This window comes from Mustela erminea, chromosome 17, assembly GCF_009829155.1.
Source record: "Mustela erminea isolate mMusErm1 chromosome 17, mMusErm1.Pri, whole genome shotgun sequence".
Classification (NCBI taxonomy): Eukaryota; Metazoa; Chordata; class Mammalia; order Carnivora; family Mustelidae; genus Mustela; species Mustela erminea.
The window spans coordinates 69,307,422-69,326,991 of NC_045630.1; the positions used below are offsets into that span (position 1 = coordinate 69,307,422).

Genomic DNA, 19,570 nt, shown 5'->3' on the forward strand with positions numbered 1-19,570 from the left:
GAAGCAAGCTCCCTGCCAAGCAGAGAGCCCGATGTGGGGCTGGATCCCAGGACCCTGAGATCATGACCTGAGCTGAAGGCAGAGGCTTTAACCCACTGAGCCACCCAGGCGTCCCTATTGTTATCTTCTTAAGTAGGCTCCAAGCTGGGCCTGGTCTCCCAACGTGAGATCCCAACCTGAGATCAAAACCTGAGCCGAGACGGAGAGTGGGATGCTTAATGGACTGAGCCACCCAGGTGGCCCAGTATTTGAGGATCGCAGGGAAGGCAGAATCTGCAGGAACACACACACAGCAGGTGGGTAGGTAGCAATATGGTGGAGCTTGTGGCAGTTTCCTTCTGATTGTTCCTGCTGCCGTCGTCAGGTTGGAAGCAGAGTCAGTGAGGCTGGAGATGACTTCAAGTTGTTGTGTAGGAGAGTGATCGAGACAGGTTTTAGCATGAAGGGTCCAGTCGGGGTTAGCGTTCAGGAATGTAAAATGAGTTCAGTGAACATGATTGTTTTTCTTAGACCAGCTTTGACGGTACAGAGACAGGAAGGAGGAGGTATAAGATACAGTTTTGAAGCTGTTGCTAGGGGGATTAAGATACTGTAGTAGGCTTACAGAAAACACCTCTGTGAAATACATACAGTGAACATTTGAGATAAAACTTGTGCATGGGACTCTTACGGCGCAGGGTGACGTCACATGAGAAAGGAGAGGAGAACCATTTCTGCACGCCAGACGCTACGTTAGAAGCCATCGGGGCCTTAAAATTCATTCATTCAGCTATTGAGTGGGCACTACTGTATGTGCTGTTCACTGTTCTGGGTGCTGGGAAATAGCTGTGAACAAACCAGAAGAGGTCCCTACCCCAATGAAGCTTAACACTGTCATTATAGCCTTTGGGGGGGGGGGGGATAGTTACAGTCTTCTTTTGAGATGTAGATGACAAATATGGAAGAAGGGGAAAAAAGCTGATTACTCAAATTGTAGTCCTGTATGGATAAAGGTACTCAGGGAAGGATCAGGTCAGTGCAAGCTTAAATGTAAGTATTAAGACATAAGTCCACAAAGCACCATGCAAAAGTTTGGGTTTTGCTTTTAGAAAGATAGTGTAGGTTGGGTTACTTCCACCCAAGCTGTTGGTGGTTAGAGCAGAGCTCTTTCATCAAGCACAGCAATATTTTTGCATTGAAATGTAGGACTGTTTTCAAAAACTTGTAATTAAGACCAAAACGGATCCCAGTCAGGTCTGTCACTCAGGTTTTGTCACTAGTGAGTAATGAAAAAGCTTGTGGTTCTCAGTGTTTTAAATTCCAGGATTGTGAACCCATTGCGAACAAAGTAGGACTTTGTACTTTTATTTTTAATTTTTTTAAAATTTTATTTTTTTAAAAAAGATTTTATTTATTTATTTGACAGAGATTACAAGTAAGCAGAGAGGCAGTCAGAGAGAGGAGGAAGCAGGCTCCCTTCCCAGCAGAGAGCCTGATGTCGGGCTCGATCCCAGGACCCTGGGATCATGACCTGAGCCGAAGGCAGAGGCTTTAACCCACTGAACCACCCAGGTGCCCCTACTTTTAATTTTTTTAAATTAATTTATTAGATACAGAGTGAGAAAGAAAGCGGCGGGGCGGGGAAGGGCACGAGGAGGCAGAGGGAGAGGAAGAAGCAGACTCCCCGCAGAGGAGGGAGCCTGACAGGGTTCTTGATCCCAGGATCCCAGGGTCATGACCTGCCCAGAAGGCAGTCACTTAACCAACTGAGCCACCCAGGTGCCCCCAGACTTTGTACTTTGAGAGGGAAAGAGAACACATGGCACAGAAGCAGAAATGAACATGATTTGTCAGGGACAGTAAGGAGACCGAATTGGCGACGGTATAGGGGATGTGTGTTGGGAAGTAAGGACAAGCAAGTTTGCATACTTCCCAGCCGAATTATGAACAGCCTCGAAAATTTCTATGCAGCGTTAGCAAGAATTATCAGAGTGAGCTGATGGAAAGGTTACCCCCGCGACTGTTCTTGTGAATGAACAGAGTGCGAACAAACTTGAGAGTTTAGTCAGTTGGCCGGTATTTACGGAACACTTAATATGCTGCTACTACAGTTAGTAATAATAATTAATCGTTGGTACTTTCTCTTGAAGCCTTACTGTGTTGCCAGGCGTTGGACTATGTATTTTACTTACATTCCTATACAAGGTGTGAAGTAGCTATATGATCTTTGTCCTTGAGAATCTTAAGGTCTCGTTGGAAAGAAGTCTTAAGGCACAGAGTTTAAGCTATGAAATTCTCCGCTTCATAAAGGGAATGTTCTAAGGAATAGGATGGTCTTTTTTCAGATACTTGTCCTGGATCTTGATTGGATATATGCTTAGAGTAAAGGCTAGTCTGTCAGTCTTCAAGAATAGTGAATTATTTTGGTTCTGTATTCGTTAGTCAGCCTTGTGATTATCTGGTAATCTGGTTTCCTGAAGGTCTTTCGCTGTGACAAGGGAGGTTGCCCGGGTACTTTATTTATATTTGCAAGTTAGGTATACATCTCTTATAATAATTTGCTTGTTTATATTTTATGAATTTGGAAAAATATTTATGGATTTGGTGGATTAAAGCATGCCAACTGACTGCTTACTGTTAGGAAAACTTGTAAAATTTCTGGTTTTCAAAGATTTTATAACAAGTGTTATAAATCATTTATCTAACAATTTTTTAATGTTTGTCTTTCTTACTAGAGTATAAGTTTCGTAAATTTAGGAACTGGGTCTATTTTGTTGAGTACTGTGTTTCCAGGTTATTGCACAATACCCGGCATATGATAGGAGTTCAGAAATATTTTTGAATGAATGAATGAGTGAATGAATTCAGAATTTAATTGTACACCAGGAGCGGAGATGATTCCATCCTGAGTCCTAGCCTGAAAAGCTCAAAACCTCTTATAAAAGTTGGAGCACTAACAGTCCATAACATGTATTACTACGACTTGTTTATGATATCTGTAGAATAAGCTTGTTCTAAAATTTTAAATTTATTTATAACTAAATTTAAATTCATTTTGTACTGTATTTTGGTTCACTTTAACTGGGATTTGGGGTTCTTCCTGACCTCCTTGTCCCTCTCCCTTTGTGCCCATTTTTGCATATTAATCAGTAGTTGCTTTCTGTTCTCATGAATTTTTGTTATGGTTTATTCTGCAGAGAAAGAGATGCTGGATGCAAGTTTTGAAGACCCCTGCTTTTTATGGAACGCAGTTCTGTAGAATTTTCGTAAGCTTCTTCGGCAGTAACGGACACTTGTGATGGACCCTAGGAATACTGCTATGTTAGGATTGGGTTCTGACTCCGAAGGGTTTTCGAGGAGGAGTCCCTCAGCCGCCGGCGCGGGCCCAGCGGGGAGCGCGAGAGACGCGGAGCCCGCGAGCCCCGGCCGAGGGGAGGAGGACCTTCGCGAGCGGCCCCGGGCGCGGGGCGGCCCGGCCGGCCCGGAGGACGGCGCGAGCGGCGCACAGCAGCAGTTTTCAGTGAAAGAAACAAACTTCTCAGAAGGAAACTTAAAATTGAAAATTGGCCTTCAGGCTAAGAGAACGAAGAAGCCTCCGAAGAACTTGGAGAACTATGTATGCCGACCTGCCATAAAGACCAGCGGCAGCAAGCCCGCGAGGCCGGCCCTGAAGAGCGGGAAGATGACGGGCGAGAAGAGCGAGCGCTGCGCTCCGCGACGGGTGAGTCGGCTGCGGCGCGGGCGGCGGCGCGGGCCGAGGAGTCCGTCCGTCCGTCCGTGCGTCCGTCCGTCCGTGAGACGGCGGGAGGCTGCGAGGCCGGTCGGGCACCGGCAGCGCAGCGCAGGGCAGCGCGGGGCAGCGCGGGGCAGCGCGGGGCAGCGCGGGGCAGCGCGGGGCAGCGCGGCGAGGGCGCTGGTGTTCGAGGGGCGGGCGGGCCAGACGGCCACCGGCGCGGGCGGGCAGGAGCCGCCCCGTCTGCTCCCGCGGGGGCACACGGCCCGGGACGACATTGAGGCTCAGAGATGTTAAAGGTTATGAAACCGCTTACCTTTGAAGGTGGCGGTAAGGATCCAGTTCGCCACCATGTTGAAAGCTTTTGTGGGGTTTTGTGCTTGGTTTGGTTTGGTTTTTGGTTCTGGTCTTGTTTTGTTTTGTTTTTAGGAGAAGGAGGGAGAGAGTGTGAGGGGTAGGGCAGAGGCCGAGCGCGAGGGAGAGAGAGAATCTTAAGCGGGGCTTGATCTCACAACCCTGAGGTCATCACCTGAACCGAAATGAAGAGTCACACACTTAACCAACTGAGCCACCCAGGCCCGCATATGTTGAAAGCTTTTGTAAAATGAATTGTTTAATACAAGGATTAATTCCTGTCACTCAAAGCAAGTTGATACATTAAAAATTGTCCCCTTTTTTTCTCTAATTTATTTCTTTTTATTTTTTATTTTTTTGTCCCCTCTTTCTCGTAGGCTATCCACATACAGGAACTAATTTTTCAGGGTGCCTGCATGGCTCAGTCGGTTCAGCTGACTGTGTTTGGCTCGGGTCGTGATCCTGGGATCCTGCGATTGAGTCCTGCGTTGGGCTCTCTGCTCAGCGGGGAACGTGCTTCTCTCCCTCTGCTGCGCACCATGTTTGTACTCCCACTGTCTCTCTCTCTCTCTCTCTCAAATAAATAAATAAATCTTCAAAAAAAACACACTAATTTTTCTTAACCCTATTTATTCTCTGCTGTAAAGATTCTAGATTTGTTTTAGGTTATGTGTTGATCACAAGTTTTAGTCTTTCTTCTTTTTTTTTTTTAATTTTTTTGTATTAATTAGAGATCGCGAGAGCGAGCACAAGCAGGGGGTGGGGTGGGGAGAAAAGAGAGAAGCAGGCTCTGAGCTGAGTAAGGAGCCCGACACGGGGCTCAGTCCCATGACCCTGGGATCATGACCTGACCCGAAGGCAGCTAGATGCTTAACCAACTGAGCCACCCAGGCTCCTCTAGCCATTTCATACAATATTTAATTTCAGGCGATGGGCACCATATGTGCCCACTTGTATATTTAAATTATTTGTAAATATGAGTAAAACAATGAATCGAGGTAGAAAGACTTGGCTTAACATTTTGGCTAAAATTTTGAAATATTCCTGCATAAAATCACTCAATTTTTACTGATTACTTAACATCAAATTCATGTGCTTTCTGCATGTTAGCAGAAACCATAATGATGCAGGCTTTTTGTTCTTCAAATTGCTGTGGCATCCAGAAATTTTTAATAGTTGCTATTCTTCAAAGATCATAGGCATATAAAGTAGCTTGGGGTGTTTTGTTGATAAAATGAACTGTGAGTGAGTTAGATGAGAAGCCAGGGAAGAAATGGGTGTTTTACCAATATTTGCAAAAATGAACTCAATGAATCTTCGCTAACCTGGGTACCTCCCCTGAGCCTTATTTTCCTCATGAACTCAAGGATTTCCTGCTGAACTCAAGGATTTTCATAAGGTTGATTGAAAAAGATTTTTATCTGGCTTTTTTCCTTGAAACGATGTTAGAGCTTATCTTCTACAGCTGGTTTGTAAAAGTCTCCAGTATGATGGTCTTTTGTAATGTTTCTGCAGTCGTGTTTTTTTTTTAAATAGTTCACGCTGATGACGAGGTCTTGTACTCAGTTGATTTTACCTGCGGCACACACTCACTCTCAGCATGGGGTGGTTGCGATCGGGTATCTTGTTCGGAGTAGTCCGTGGTTTCCGAGGCCGGTAACAGAACTGCTAGTCATAAGGTGATGTTTATTTTTCAGGCAGCTACTTTAGCACAGGATGTTGGGTGTGTTAGTAAACTTTGCATTAGTGCTTCAGGAGTGGAAAGGGCATGCACGGGCTATGCAGTCAGAACCCAGTTGAAATCCTGGCTTAACAACCACACATAAGCAGCTTGCTTTCTCTCACTCACACGTGGTCTTCTCATTCATAGTGCGGGAGTAGGGATGCCCTTCCTCAGTGGCTGTATGCAGAATTAGATTTATATGAAGCGTCTGGCATGCGATAGGTTCCTGTGAATGTTTTCTTTCCCTTGTTACAGCCTGAGGTAACGTGCGGTCCCTGCGCTCTCTTTGCGACGGGGCGGTCCGCTCCGGATCCCGGTTTCTGTTTTTGCGTAGCTCTGACCAGCTTCTCAGAGGAGTTCATGACTCGAAAAAGACTAAGCACCTTTGGCTAAGGAAGGAAAGAGGGACTATTACGAGGCATGTTGTAGTCTCTAAAACAGGCCTTTACCAAATGCACCTAGAACATTTACCCCCAATTCTTTAAAAGCAGTTGGGTTTTTGTCAGTGTTGCTTTTAAAGCAGATCTTACACAGTGCCTGTGTGGCTCAGTCAGCTGTGTCCAACTCTTGGGTTCAGCTCAGATCGTGGTCTCAGGGTTGTGAGATCGAGCCCCGTGTTTGGCTCTGTGCTGAGCATGGAGCCTGCTTAGGATTTTCTGTCTCCTTCTCTCCTTCCCTAAAAAAATAAAATAAAAAATAAAGCAAATATTAGGCCTTACATTTCTTTCTTTCTTCTTTTTTTTTTTTTTTAAAGATTTTATGTATTTATTTGACAGAGAGAAAACACAAGTAGATGGAGAGGCAGGCAGAGAGAGGGAAGCAGGCTCCCTGCTGAGCAGAGAGCCGGATGCGGGGCTCGATCCCAGGACCCTGAGATCATGACCTGAGCCGAAGGCAGCGGCTTAACCCACTGAGCCACCCAGGCGCCCCAGGCCTTACATTTCTAATGAAAACATAGATCATATATTTTATCTCTCCATTTACTTTCTGTTTTGGCAATATTCAGAAAGCAAACACAAGACCCTCTAGAAAAAAATAAAGTATTTGCTGTTATGATTAGTATTGAATGATTGGTAACTGTATATGTAATTTTTTAAACTGTTTATGTAATTTTAAAAAGCAAAACCCAAGTTTAGTTCCATGAGTGAAATTTTTCCTTTTCTTGAATTATGTGACATACTGTTAAATTTATAGTAGTTTACTCATTAGCTCTGTGATTTTTTTTAAGATTTTATTTATTTATTTGATAGATAGAGATCACAAGCAGGCAGAGAGAGAGGGGAAAGCAGGCTCCCCAATGAGCAGAGAGCCCGATGTGGGGCTCGATCCCAGGACCCTGAGATCATGACCTGAGCTGAAGGCAGAGGCTTAACCCACTGAGCCACCCAGGCGCCCCTGAACTCTGTTATTTAGAGGGATTCAGATACATCAACTAATTTATGAAAAATTGCAATTCATTGTTTAGGATCTGGCACATTAATAATTGGAGTTTGAAGTTTAGTTCATTCTTTTGAGAAAATATTAGAGGATGATGCTCTTAATGTCTTTTATTTAAAGTTATATTAAAGATTTTAAGGGTCCTAATTGTTTTTATTTAAAGTATTTGTAATGTATTTTTTAGTATGTTTTTTAACTTGTTTTTATAGATATAACTGACTTAACGCTGTGTACTCGGCGTGAAGGTACGGTTGGTTTATGTTTCAGTAATTTTGAGGCTTTTCTGTATTTAAATTTTGGCAAAACTGAAAATTTTCATATTAATGATAATAATAATAATAATTGAGTGTTGGCAGGAATCTGGGGAAACAAGCCCTCTCGTCCACAGCCGGTGTTGAGTAAATTGGTATGGAACTTTTTGAATTGTGCTGTTTTTTATTGGTGAGTTTTCAGGGTTCTTTATACACTCTGCGTGCAGGACTTGCTAATGTGAACTCCCCCGTGAGGGTTGTCTTCTCACCCTCTTGACCGTGTGCTCTGATGCACGAGCACTTTCAGTGTTGATGAACTCCTGCTTATCTGTTTTTTCTTCTGTTGCCTGTGCTTCTGGAGTCCTATCTGAGAAATCACTGTCAGATACCGTTTATTGAAGATTTTTCTTTATGTTTTTTTCAGGGTTTTATCATTCTTGCTCTGTGAATTCAGGAACTAATTCAGACTGCAAGAGATACTTCGGACGTGGGAAGCTATTATTAAAAACAATGTCATGTGTAGAGGCGCCTGGGTGAGTCCGTGAATTAAGCCTCGGACTCTTGATTTTAGCTCAGGTCATGGTCTGTGGGTGGAGAGACTGACCCTGACCGGGCGCCGCCCCCCCCACCAAGCTTCATACTGTGTGTGGAGCCTGCTTACAGTTCTCCGTCTCCTTTTCCTTCTGTGCCTCTCCCACGACAAATAAAATCATGTGTAAGAGTATGGATATTGGACCAGAAGATGCTATTTGATTAGGTAATAAACTCCTATGATTCAGAATTTAAGAGATAAAAAAGGAAAAAACGAAATACTGTTACCGTTGTTACCCTTCTCCTCGCTGAGTAAATCTATTTTGGAATCCCCTTTTAGACAATCTCGTGATAACCCCTAACCAACTGTGATAATGATTAAGCAGAACAACCATTTCTCAATCAAAATGAGAAAACTGATCTGTATATTGAGTGCATTTTCAGGTTTACATTTACACTTGGAAAATAATACTTCATTAAGAATTAGTTGTGTATTTTAAGTTTTTTAAAAGATGTTGTCTATTCAGCAGAGAGGGACAGAGAAGGAACACAAGCAGAGGCGTGGGAGGAGAAGCAGGCCCCCCACTGAGCAGGGAGCCGGGTGCATCAGGGCTCGATCCCAGCACCCTGGGATCGTGATGTGAGCTGAAGGCAGACGGCTAATGACTGAGGCACCCAGGCACCCCTGTTTGTTTCTTTTTAGAGATTTTATTTATTTATTGGACAGAGAGCACAAGCCAGGGGAGAGGCAGGCAGAAGGAGAGGAAGAAGCCACCCGGGTGCCCCAAGAACTAGTTGTTTTGGAGCCAAAATTGGTGCAAAGAATCTTCCAGGAAAATCACTCCCAACATTAGGGTCTGTAATGTCTCCCACAAAGACATTAGGTATATACAGGTCAATGCGTGTGTCTCCCTCCTCCTGCGGTAACAGTTGGGGCGCTTCCGTGCCTCAGTCGGCTCAGCGACCAAGTCTGCTCCGGCTCAGGTCATGGTTCCGGGTTCCTGAGATTGAGCCTCACACTGAGCTCTCTGGGGAGTCAGCTACTCCCCTTCCCTGAACCCCTTCCCCCACTGTGCGGGTGCGTGCTCGCTTGCGCACGCGCGCTCTCTTTCTCTCTGTCTCAGGCAAAGAAATAAATACAGTCTTTTAAAAAAACATTTCCTGTAAGGGGCCTGGCCTGGGCGGCTCAGTCAGCTCAGTGGCTGCCTTCAGCTCAGGTCGCGATCTCAGGGTCCTGGGATCGAGTCCCGCATCAGGCTCCCTGCTCAGCGGGGAGCCTGCTCCCCCCCCCCACCCCATCTCTCGTCCCCCCTGCTCATGCTTGGTCTCTCTCTTTGTCAAATAAATAAATAAAATCTTTGAAAAACAACTTTTTGGGGTGCCTGGGTGGCTCAGTTGGTTAAGTGGCTGCCTTTGGCTCAGGTCATGATCCCAGCATCCTGGGATTGAGTCCCACATTGGGCTCCTTGCTCAGCAGGGAGCCTGCTTCTCCCTCTGCCTCTGCCTGCTACTCTGTCTGCCTGTGCTCACGCTCTCTGACAAATAAATAAATAAAATCTTAAAAAAATAATAAAAATAAAATTAAAATTAAAAAACAACTTCTTGTGCAAATTGGGTTTTGTTGTCTTGCCACTTCATGTGGTGTCTGTCGTTTCGGAAGTTGTCCGAGTGGTCTCTCCACTCTCCTGCAGCAGCATTTTAGCAAGTGAGGATAGAGGTGGAAGCCCTAGTATCTCCTACATGCCTTATGCCCAAACGTAGACGGAGGCGGTGCTGGTGCCTTCCTCTCTGGCGTGTAAGCAGCAGTGCGGTGTCACAGTCGCGCAGCGTCTGTACTTACGTGGGACCCCGGTTTGCTCAGGCGCCTCTGCCCAAACAGGCACTTTCGAGACAGATGAAGAGTAACCAAAATGTGTTTTCCTGCGGCCGGTGATTAAAAACAACTTGTTTGAGGTTAATGGGATTGGGGTCTGTTTCAGTGCCAGTGTACCCTGATAACAGTTTAGGTCACAGAGCGTTGAGCCTCTAGTGCTGTGCTGACTGACATTTTGCCAGTGAATAGTTTCTTTGGTGTCATTTTAGCCTAGTTGAGTGGCTTTAATGAGCACAATGGATTATAAATAAAATTTACAGCGCTAATTATAATTTTCCTCCAAAAGATAGTTTTCTGTTTGGGAAAGAAATGTCTGCACTGACGTAATAGATTCTTTAGGAAACAGCTCATTGAAGAGGTAATTTTGAATTTGAGTCAAGTGATTTTTATGGAGAGTTATTAAAACCCACATGAATCCAAGTATTCTAATTAAGCCCTTTCGGTCTGAGATTTTATTTAATTACAGAACTGATGGATTAATGTTTCTTTAATAAGAAAACATACGGATAATAATAACAGTATCTCAGCCCTTGCTTAGTACAGCTCATTTGCTGAGCAGTTTTTAAATTGCTGCACAAATCCCAATTGTTTCGAAATGAAATGTTGAGGGAAAAAATGGGTTAGATACTATCTAGGTTTTGGCTTTTCTTTTTCTTTCTTTCCTACTTTTTTCCTCCCCAGAGAGAGAGAAAGAGTGCACATGAGCCAGGGTCAGAGGTGTGGGGCGGAGGGAGAGGAGGGGAAGAGAGACTCGTAAGCAGGCTCCATGCCCGGTGCAGAGTGTGATGTGGGCCTGGATCTCATGACCTACGCCGAAATCAAGAGTCTGAGGCTTAGCTGACTGAGCCACCCAGGCGCCCGTGTCTGTTACACTTCAGCTAACTGGTCAGGCGATTAATCGTTTACTTGTATTACTTACATTTACTGGTATGACTTCTGTTATTAATGATTGTACTTTTCACAACGGAAGGTCAGGATTTGGGTCACTTAATTTTAAACAATCTCTAGCCTCACAGTATTCTTTGATTTATCTGTTTCTCCATAAAATACTGAAGTGCCATCCTGGGCAGTACACAGGTTGTTACTGTGTGGTAGCTTCCATAATAAAAACACATGCAGAGGGTTGAGGAGTTCACAGAGTCATTGGGAGGAGGTGGGTGGAGTGTATGCTGGGCAGATTTGAAGAGGGGTTCGTGTTCAGAATTCGGTATTGGCATCTTGGCTAGAACTGCTAGAAAGAAAGAGGCTTTGGGGGCCAAAGTAAATATAAGGGCGCAGAGGCACAGCTAGCGTGTTGCACAGACATTTATCAGTTGTGATGACAGGACAAGAATTTGAAGCCCTGGGGCGCCTGGGTGGCTCAGTGGGTTAAGGCCTCTGCCTTCAGCCCACGTCATGATCCCAGGGTCCTGGGATTGAGCCCCACATCGGGCTCTCTGCTCTGCGGAGAGCCTGCTTCCTCCTCTCTCTCTGCCTGCCTTTCTGCCTACTTGTGATCTCTGTCTGTCAAAAAAAAAAAAAAAAAGAATTTGAAGCCCTTTAGTGTAGGCGAGTGCTGAGAAAATACACTGTGGAGGACTAGTTGGGGGGGCTTACATGTTCTGCTTTCTTGTGTCATACTCAGAACTTAGGGAAACTGCGTTTTTTGTCTGCATTTTCTTCTTAAGAAATCCTGGGTTGAAGTTTCTTCTCTGTTTTGACTTATAAAGTCTTTAAATTTTTGAACCATGTAGTGTTGCTTCTTCTTTTTTTTTTTTTTTTTTTTTTAAAAGCAGGGCTCTCCTTTTTTTTTTTTTTTTAAAGATTTTATTTATTTATTTGACAAAGAGAAATCACAAGTAGGCAGAGAGGCAGGCAGAGAGAGAGAGAGGAGGAAGCAGGCTCCCTGCTGAGCAGAGAGCCCCATGTGGGGCTCGATCCCAGGACCCTGGGATCATGACCTGAGCCGAAGGCAGTGGCCTTAACCCACTGAGCCATCCAGGCGCCCCTAACATAAAATTTTTTAAAAATTGTATGACCATTCCCATTTGTTTTTAAGGATTTTTTTCCTTTGTTTTTAAAGTTCTGAAATTTTGTGGCTGTACTTTATATTAGAAAGAGGAAACATTGAAGTTAAAATTGCTTTTTTGGAAAGTTTTTTTTCTTTTTTTAGAGAAATTTGGAATTATTTTTAGTTGTAGTTAGTAGGAGCCGTGTGTTTTTTAGCTGAAATGTTAAATCTTACCGAGCTGCAGTACCCGCATCTTACTTTGATCTGTTAGTAGTGAAGGGCCTCTGGGCAGGCTGGTGCTGCTTGTGGAGCGCACAGAACTGCACCAGCAGGTGGCGATGGAGAGCCGGGTCAAGCATGGGTTGCAGGGATTTAACTCTTAAAGGGGAAAGGGAATTGAGGTGTATTAGGGGTTTAGGATACAGCTGGCGAAGCTCAACGTGACTGTTCGTGGTGTTGGTTTGTTTAAAGTTTAAAAAAAAAAACTTTATTTGACAGAGAGATCACAAGTAGGCAGAGAGAGAGAGAGAGAGACAGAGGGAAGCAGGCTCCCTGCAGAGCAGAGAGCCAGATGCAGGGCTTGATTCCAGGGCCCTGGGATCATGACCTGAGCTGAAGGCAGAGGCTTTACCCACTGAGCCACCCAGGTGCCCCTAAAGCCAATCTTAATGTAGTTCTGTTTCATAGAATTAAGAATTCTTTTTCCAGAAGAAAAGGAAACTTGTTGTATGTTTAATTCCCCCTTCTGCCCTTACAACTAAAAGGTGGGAAAATATGAGGACATAATCCAAGATCTGTATAATGACCTCATCTTTTTGTTAAAGATGAGGACACTTGGTCCCAGCGAGTACCTAATGTCAGGAGTTAGAGAGAAGTATGTAGGACTGGAGGGAGACCTCCCAAGGAAGGGAGTGGGTCATTGTTTGCGTGTTAACTGTGATGTCCTGGGGACCCTTTTTATAGATATGGGTCTTCGAACTAGATGTATGGTGTTCCTAAGGCTTTTGTTTATCTGGAGTCTATTATCTAAATTGTGATTATACAGATTAGCAAAAAAAAAAAAAAAAAATCATACGAGCAAAGATGGCAGAAATGGCAGTGTTGGTAAAGTGAGATAGTAACCACTACTCACGCTTCAAACAAAATAGGTTCTGAGCTATTAAATTTGGTCTTTTTCTACCTTCATGTTGTAACAGTCAAGTTTTTGTCTACTGTGTGTATATTACCATTAGTTTTAGAAAACATCTCAATGTCAAAACACGTTAGTAGTAAAGAGTTCTGCTACTGTGTTAGGAAGTCAGAGTTTAGGAGATGGGCAAAGGCATTCTGACACAGACGCACAGATGGTAGATAGGTACACTAGAATATTTTAGGTATTTTTAGCCAAGCTACATGGGATTAGTAACACCTCAGAATATATGTGAAAGGAGAAAGATGACCCTAACAATTGCAGAATTCAGTGGTAACTTTCACAGTAACGACAGTGAAGTAAGGTAGACCCTGCTTCTGAACCCCACCTTTTTATTTTGCACCGAAATTGCTGAGCGTGATTATCCCGTAGTTCCTTGTCTAGTCCCTCATTGCACGGGTAGGAACTACAAAGACTGCTGAGGAAGTCACAGACATACGTCCTCATATTTTCCCACCTTTTAGTTGTAGAAGCCAGAGCAAAAGGATGCTTGGTCACTTTTTGTTAAGCTGCTTATTGATTGTGACGCTAGGAATTATCAGTCAACTGGAAATTGTCCTGCATGCACTTGATGACACATTTTTCTGTTGCAGTCTCAAGAAGTAAATTAGCTAACATCAAAATGAAAAATTAGAAAAATGAATTTGTTACTAAGTTCTTAAATAAAAAGCAAAGGGAAAAAAGTTTCATTTGAAATAGAGAAAGGAGGGCGGATGAGACAGTAGAAAGCCTTAGCCCACCTGTTGCCCAGTTCTGGGGAAGGGTCCCTGAGCTGTAACCTTGCCACTTCCACTGCGCATGGTTCCGTTGTCTAACATGTCACGTTGTAGTGTAGTTCGTGGTTTACGAGTGAATGAATGCTCCTTGAATTTTAGTTTTTGCATTTAAGGATCATAAACTCTACTTAAAAAATAGGTCATTAAGGGCTCCTGGGGGGCTCAGATGGTTAAGGGTCTGCCTTTGGCTCAGGTCAGGATCCCAGGGTGCTGGGATCAGCCCCGCATCAGGCTCCCTGCTCAGCAGGAAGCCTGCTTCCCCCTCTCCCTTGCCCCTGCTTGCGTTCCCTTCCTCACTGTCTCTCTTTCTCTGTTAAATAAATAAATAAAATCTTAACAAAAATAGGTCATTGAGATTATGGACTGTGTGTCGAGATCTGCAGGCATTAAAAACAGCAACAGCACAAACAAAACCAACAAAACCAGCCCCAGCACCAGAACTACGCACCTTAACATTCATCTAGCTCAAGAACAGAGGATTGGTTTCTGTAGCCCTGAGATGGTGCTTTTGCGTAAATTTCCCCAACTGAAATACTCGTATTTTCTCCTTTCAGTTACTAAAAGTGTGTATTAAAACTTTTAGGTCTATTTAAAACAATCTATAGTTTGCTGCTTTTAAGAAATTAGCGTTATTATCTGTGGCTGTTTCATGAATTTCCTGGTGAATCACAACTGTGACGACCCTTAGAAAAGCCGTTCATCTTGCAGTAGGTCAGACGAAGCCTCTGTTTTACCACATCGCGGAGAGATAAACCAAGCTGTCTGCAGTGTCTCCATTCGGAAACAGCCCCGCATTAGGTTCTTAGTTTAGGAAAACATTTTTGGATGTCAGGTACCTTTTCAAAGCATTTAACACATCTTAGTGACTCAGTCACTAACAGACGATACAAATGAGCCCAAGTGACACTTTTATCATCACTGCTGTCGATGCTGTTTATCCCAGGGCCTTTTTTTCCATTTTTGACCAGTTTTTTTGTGTTTAGGCTCCTTAGCTCTATCCAGGGAGTAAGGGGTCCCATTCTCTCATCTAACCGCACCTTGTGAGTTGTGTCCTCTGTGGGAGCAGTCTTCCTTGTACCGGCGTAGGAGCAGGTCCAGAATAGAAGACTGCATCATCCGCTGCTGCTTTTCCGCTCCCGGGTTCTTGTTGGCAAAAGTTACTGGAGCTGGAAGACCTGATGGTGTACAGGTCCTGCTTTCAGTGGGCTTCTGTTGTCTTACCTTCATACTGACTGTTTGTTTTGGAAGCTGCTTGCGCTGCTTACTTTGGAGTGGAAAAGAGGAGAGAGGTTGGCTTGGGGCCCAGCTTCTGCATGGCGGCGGCTGTTATGCAAATTATGGTGGATCTCACATTTCAGTAAAGGCTTCTTTTCTCCCTTTACATACACAAACAGCTAAGGGGCAGCAACGATCCGTCTTAAGCCTTGGAGACAAAACAAGATGCCACTCTTCCCAAAATACCTTTCATTATGGCAGCTTCTGCTGCCGTAAATGGAGGGGAAAGCAGATCTCTTCTGCTGCACTGTGAACACGGCTATAAATGTACCAGGAAGAGTCAAACTCTCATAGTCAGTTCCAGCAGGTTCATCCTCATTTCTTGCATTTTGTAGTAGAATCTTCTCTAATTAGTGCTGCATTTGGCTGATTGGGCAGTTCACTTTCTCTTAAAGTGTTGGATGCTAAGGATATCTGCTTGAGTCTGTATCATGGTTTGTTTGAATGGTGTACAAAATGAGGTACAGCAAATGTGAATATTTCTCATTTATTTGTTGATCTTGCTAATGGAAAAAGTCATTATTGAACCACATTGAAAGACGGCATAGCTTTCCTTAAGTCCCAGGGAATTAAGCCTGAACATCATCACAGTGACTTGCTAATTCACATGCTGCTTTTTATGGTTGCCTGTTCATATCTTTTATTTCATTTTAATGACCATAAATCACTACAGAGATGCTGACATACGGACTGCTCTGTAAGTGCACATTGCTAATTAATTTTGAGGTATAGCTGCACAGAAGCAAATGAAAACTTTTGGGGAGACATCAGAATTAAAGGCCTTACATGATGAGATAACAAAACCTAGGGATTTTATGAAACTGACTGAGCCAGCCCCTGTATTTCTAATTTCTAACATAGTTTTATGAGTAACTTATGTTTCTTACTATTTGGGGAAAATTTTGTCCATAAACCTTTTCCTTTACATTTTTTAGTGGTTGTACTAGAGTTGGCAATACACAGTTACACCTAAGCCAAGTTCACTTTCAGATAACACTATCATTTCAAGGGTACATTGTAGTAACAAAATAACCCAAATTCCTCCCTACCCTCCTTTGTATCATCACCATTGTTCATTTCACTTATATATAAGGATATCAGGCCTTTTCATATATTGTTGCTATTATTTTAAACAGACTTACCTGTTATATCAACTAATAAGAAAAATAAAAGCTTATATGTCACCTTCACTTTTTCCTTCCTCAGTGGTATTCCTTTCTTTTTCTAGATCCAAGTTTCTGAACCATCATTTTCCTTCTCTCTAAAGAACTTTGAACATCTTAAAAAGCAGGTCTGCTGGATTAGAGTCCCTCAATTTTTGTCAGTGAAAGTCTTTATTTCTTCTTCATTTTCATTTTTATTTATTTTTTTAAGATTTTATTTATTTATTTGACAGAGAGATCACAAGTAGGCAGAGAGAGAGGGGGAAGCAGGCTCCCTGCCAAGCAAAGAGCTCGATGTGGGACTCAGTCGCAGAACTCTGGGATCGTGACCTGAGCTGAAGGCAGAGGCTTAACCCACTGAGCCACCCAGACTTCCCTCTTCTTCATTTTTAAAGGGTAGTTTCACAGAATACTGAATTTCAGGTTGGTGATTTTTTTTTCTTCTTCTTACACTTAAATTTCAGTCTGCTGTTCTTGCTTGCATGGTTCCAAGAAGAAGTTAGATATAATTCCTACCTTTGCTTTTCTGTGGGAAAGGTGTTTTTCCCATCTTCTTTCAGGGTTTTTTTCCTTTATCTTTGTTTTTTTCCCCCTTTTTTTCTTTCTTTTTAAAAAAATTTTGTTTGTTTGAAGAGAACAAGGGCAAGTGGCAGAGGGGCAGAGAGAAGCTTGCTCCCTGCCGAGCAGGAAGCCTGATGTCGTGCTCTGACCGAGGACCCTGGGATCATGACCTGAGCACAAGGCAGACACTTAACCGACTGAGCCACCCAGGCGCCCCTTTATCTTGGACTTTCTGTGGTTTGAAAATGATGTGTGTAGGTGTAGGGCTTTCATTTGTTTGTTTTGTTTGCATTTTTCCTGCTTATTATTCTTTGAGCTTTCCAGACTTTCTTGCCCTCTTGTGGTGTTCCCACGATGCCAGTGTCATGCTGTTGTCCCACAGTTCTTGATCTCCCGTCCTGTTTTTTCCTAGTCTTTTTTTTTCTGTTTGCTTTTTAGTTTTGGAGGTTTCTATTGAGATAGCCTTCAACTTGGAGATTCATTCTTTCCTCAGCCCTGTTTAGTCGGCTAACGAACTCATCCGGGCCGCTCGGCATTTTTTAGTGTTTCTGTTCTCCGGAACTTTGTTTCTGTCTTCGGATTTCCGCCTGTCTGCTCGCGTGCGGCCTGCTTGGTCGTCAGCATGTTAGTCATAGTCCTCGTTTTCTAGTCTGATACTTCTGACTTGCCGGTAATATTTAAGCCTGATTTCTAAAAAGGTTTGTGTTAGAGCACGTGCAGGCGTGCAGCAGGGCGGGGCGGAGCGGGAGGGAGAGAGTCGGAGAGCCCGGAGCCGGCGGCCGCTGCGCTCTTCGCCCGTCCCGGGTGGGAGGGCCGCTGCCCGCGGACTTCGAGCGCCGCGGGGCCGTGTGAGGGCGGGGGGCGATCTCGGCTCCCGCGCTCGGCCTCGGTGCGGCGGGAGCGCGCGTTTCCTCCCGCAGAGCGTGTGGGCTCGACCCGCCCCGACAGGCCGGGCTGTGCTGAGGAGCGTCTCCGGAGGCCGCCCTTGTCGCCGGAGGGCTTCGACGTGCCCCGCGGGGTCCCTTCCCGTCCCCCGGCGGTGGTGCTCCCTGTGAGGACCCGGGGCGGACGCCGGGCTGGAACCCGGCTCCGGCCCCTGCCGTCGTGCTCCGGCGTCGGGCGCTCAGCCTGTCCCCGGCCGCCGGTCAGCGTCCGGCGCGTCCCCGCACCGCGTCCCCGCACCCGGTGTTGCAGCTCCGGCTCTGCGCTGCGGCGAACCGGACTCTCGGCTCCCCCCGCAGCCGGGGCGGCCGCGGGAGTCTGCCCTGCCACGGCCTCCCGGCCGCCGCGGCTGCGGGAACGCTCGCTGGCTGCTGCGCGTGTGGAGCTGCTTTCTCCTCGTCGGGCTGCGGCGGCCGCCGTCCGAGTTCCGGGCAGCGCCGCGCCTGCGCACGCGGTCGCCGAGGCTGCGGGGCCGCTGACGGGGCCGCGCGTCTGCGTTTCCGGCCGCGTCTCCGCTCGCGCGGGGGCGTGACAGCTTCCGTGTTGCCGCGGACAGCGGCGGCCGCACGCGCGTTCCCGCCCGGGGCCCGCGTGCCACACACGCGCGCGAGGCCGTCCGGGGAGTCCCGGTGAACGGCGTGGAGCGCTGCGCACGTCCCCGTCCGTCGTGCGGCCGTCCGGCCGGTCTTCGCCGGGTCAGGAGGGGCGCGGGCGGTGAGTTTCGGGGTCTCGGCCGCAGCTGCTGCTGGACCGCGGCTCCCGTTCTCCAGACGTGGCCCTGGAGGAGGTGAACGGGACATTTCAAAGATTTTGCTTATTTATTTCCCTGAGAGACCGCGCGAGCGGGCCGAGGGGGCCGAGCTGGGGAGCCGGATGCAGGGCTCGATCCCGGGGCTCCGAGGTCGTGACCTCACCCGAAGTCAGGCGTGCCTGTTCCGTTGTCCGTATTCGCGAAACGACAACGAACCGTTTGTTTCTTCGCGACTGTCCGTCCTGCACGTCCGTTCGGGCCGCGGACGCCGGGGCGGCGCTGACCTCGGGCTGTGGCGCGCGCGGGCGCTCGTGCGGCGGCGTGTGTGGCGCGCGGGGGGCGAGCTGGCCCGGGCCCAGCCGCGGTCGGGGCGCAGTGGGAGGAGACGGAGGAGCTCGTTCCCGGGGAGCTTTGTGGGCGGAGCTCAGAGGAGCCCTGCCGGCCGCTGAGCCGCTGGTCCCGCGTCGCGTTCGTGGAGACTCCGTGAGGCGCGACGTGTTTCTGTGGGGTAGGGCCCGCACTTGGTGCAGGTGTTCGGTTTTGCTCTGACTTTTCTACTTTTTAGAGATACTTTTCTCTGTGTCTGGATCAAAGGTGGTTATGGGTGAGATTTATTCTGCGGCTTCTCTCGTCAACCTTTGAGCCACGTTGACATGCTTTGATTTCGTTTTCACGTAACATGAAGAAGTGCCCAAGAGGGATTTTTCTTGAAAGCTCCAAGGATTAGAGAGAGTAAGATATTTCACCCAAAAGTTACTGTTCAGTGTCATTTCTCTTAGTGCAGTAAAATTCTAGGAAGGCGAGAATGAAGATGAAAATGCAAGTCTGTTACTCAGTCTTTTATGATTCCTTAAATTCTATTAGCGTCCGTACTTAACCTTAACATGTTTGTGTTAACTTAGATAACCTGTTTGTATTGTCAGTCTCCTCGTTTAGCTCTTCGGTAGTCGTTGAGAGAGAGAGAGCATGGCGAGGAAGAAGGGCAGAGGGAGAAGCAGGCTCCCCACAGCGCCGGGAGCCCGACGCGGGGCTCGATCCCGGC

At 46.0% G+C, this 19,570-nt stretch overlaps 1 protein-coding gene across 8 annotated transcripts in view; it reads left to right on the top strand.

The window, feature by feature from the left end:
* The window catches only part of ASH1L (ASH1 like histone lysine methyltransferase), a 180,454-nt gene that overhangs the window by 26,493 nt on the left and 134,391 nt on the right, over positions 1 to 19,570 (top strand). For 7 of the 8 annotated variants that reach the window (XR_004280171.1, XM_032318697.1, XM_032318701.1 and 4 more), the window contains one exon: positions 3,177 to 3,700. Coding sequence is in view for 7 of the 8 variants with exons in the window: in XM_032318697.1 (XP_032174588.1) it covers positions 3,278 to 3,700 (423 nt within the window). In the remaining variant the exon portion in view is untranslated. Of the gene's footprint in view, positions 1 to 3,176; positions 3,701 to 19,570 lie in introns of those variants that run through there. The other variant, XM_032318704.1, reaches the window with a different exon arrangement.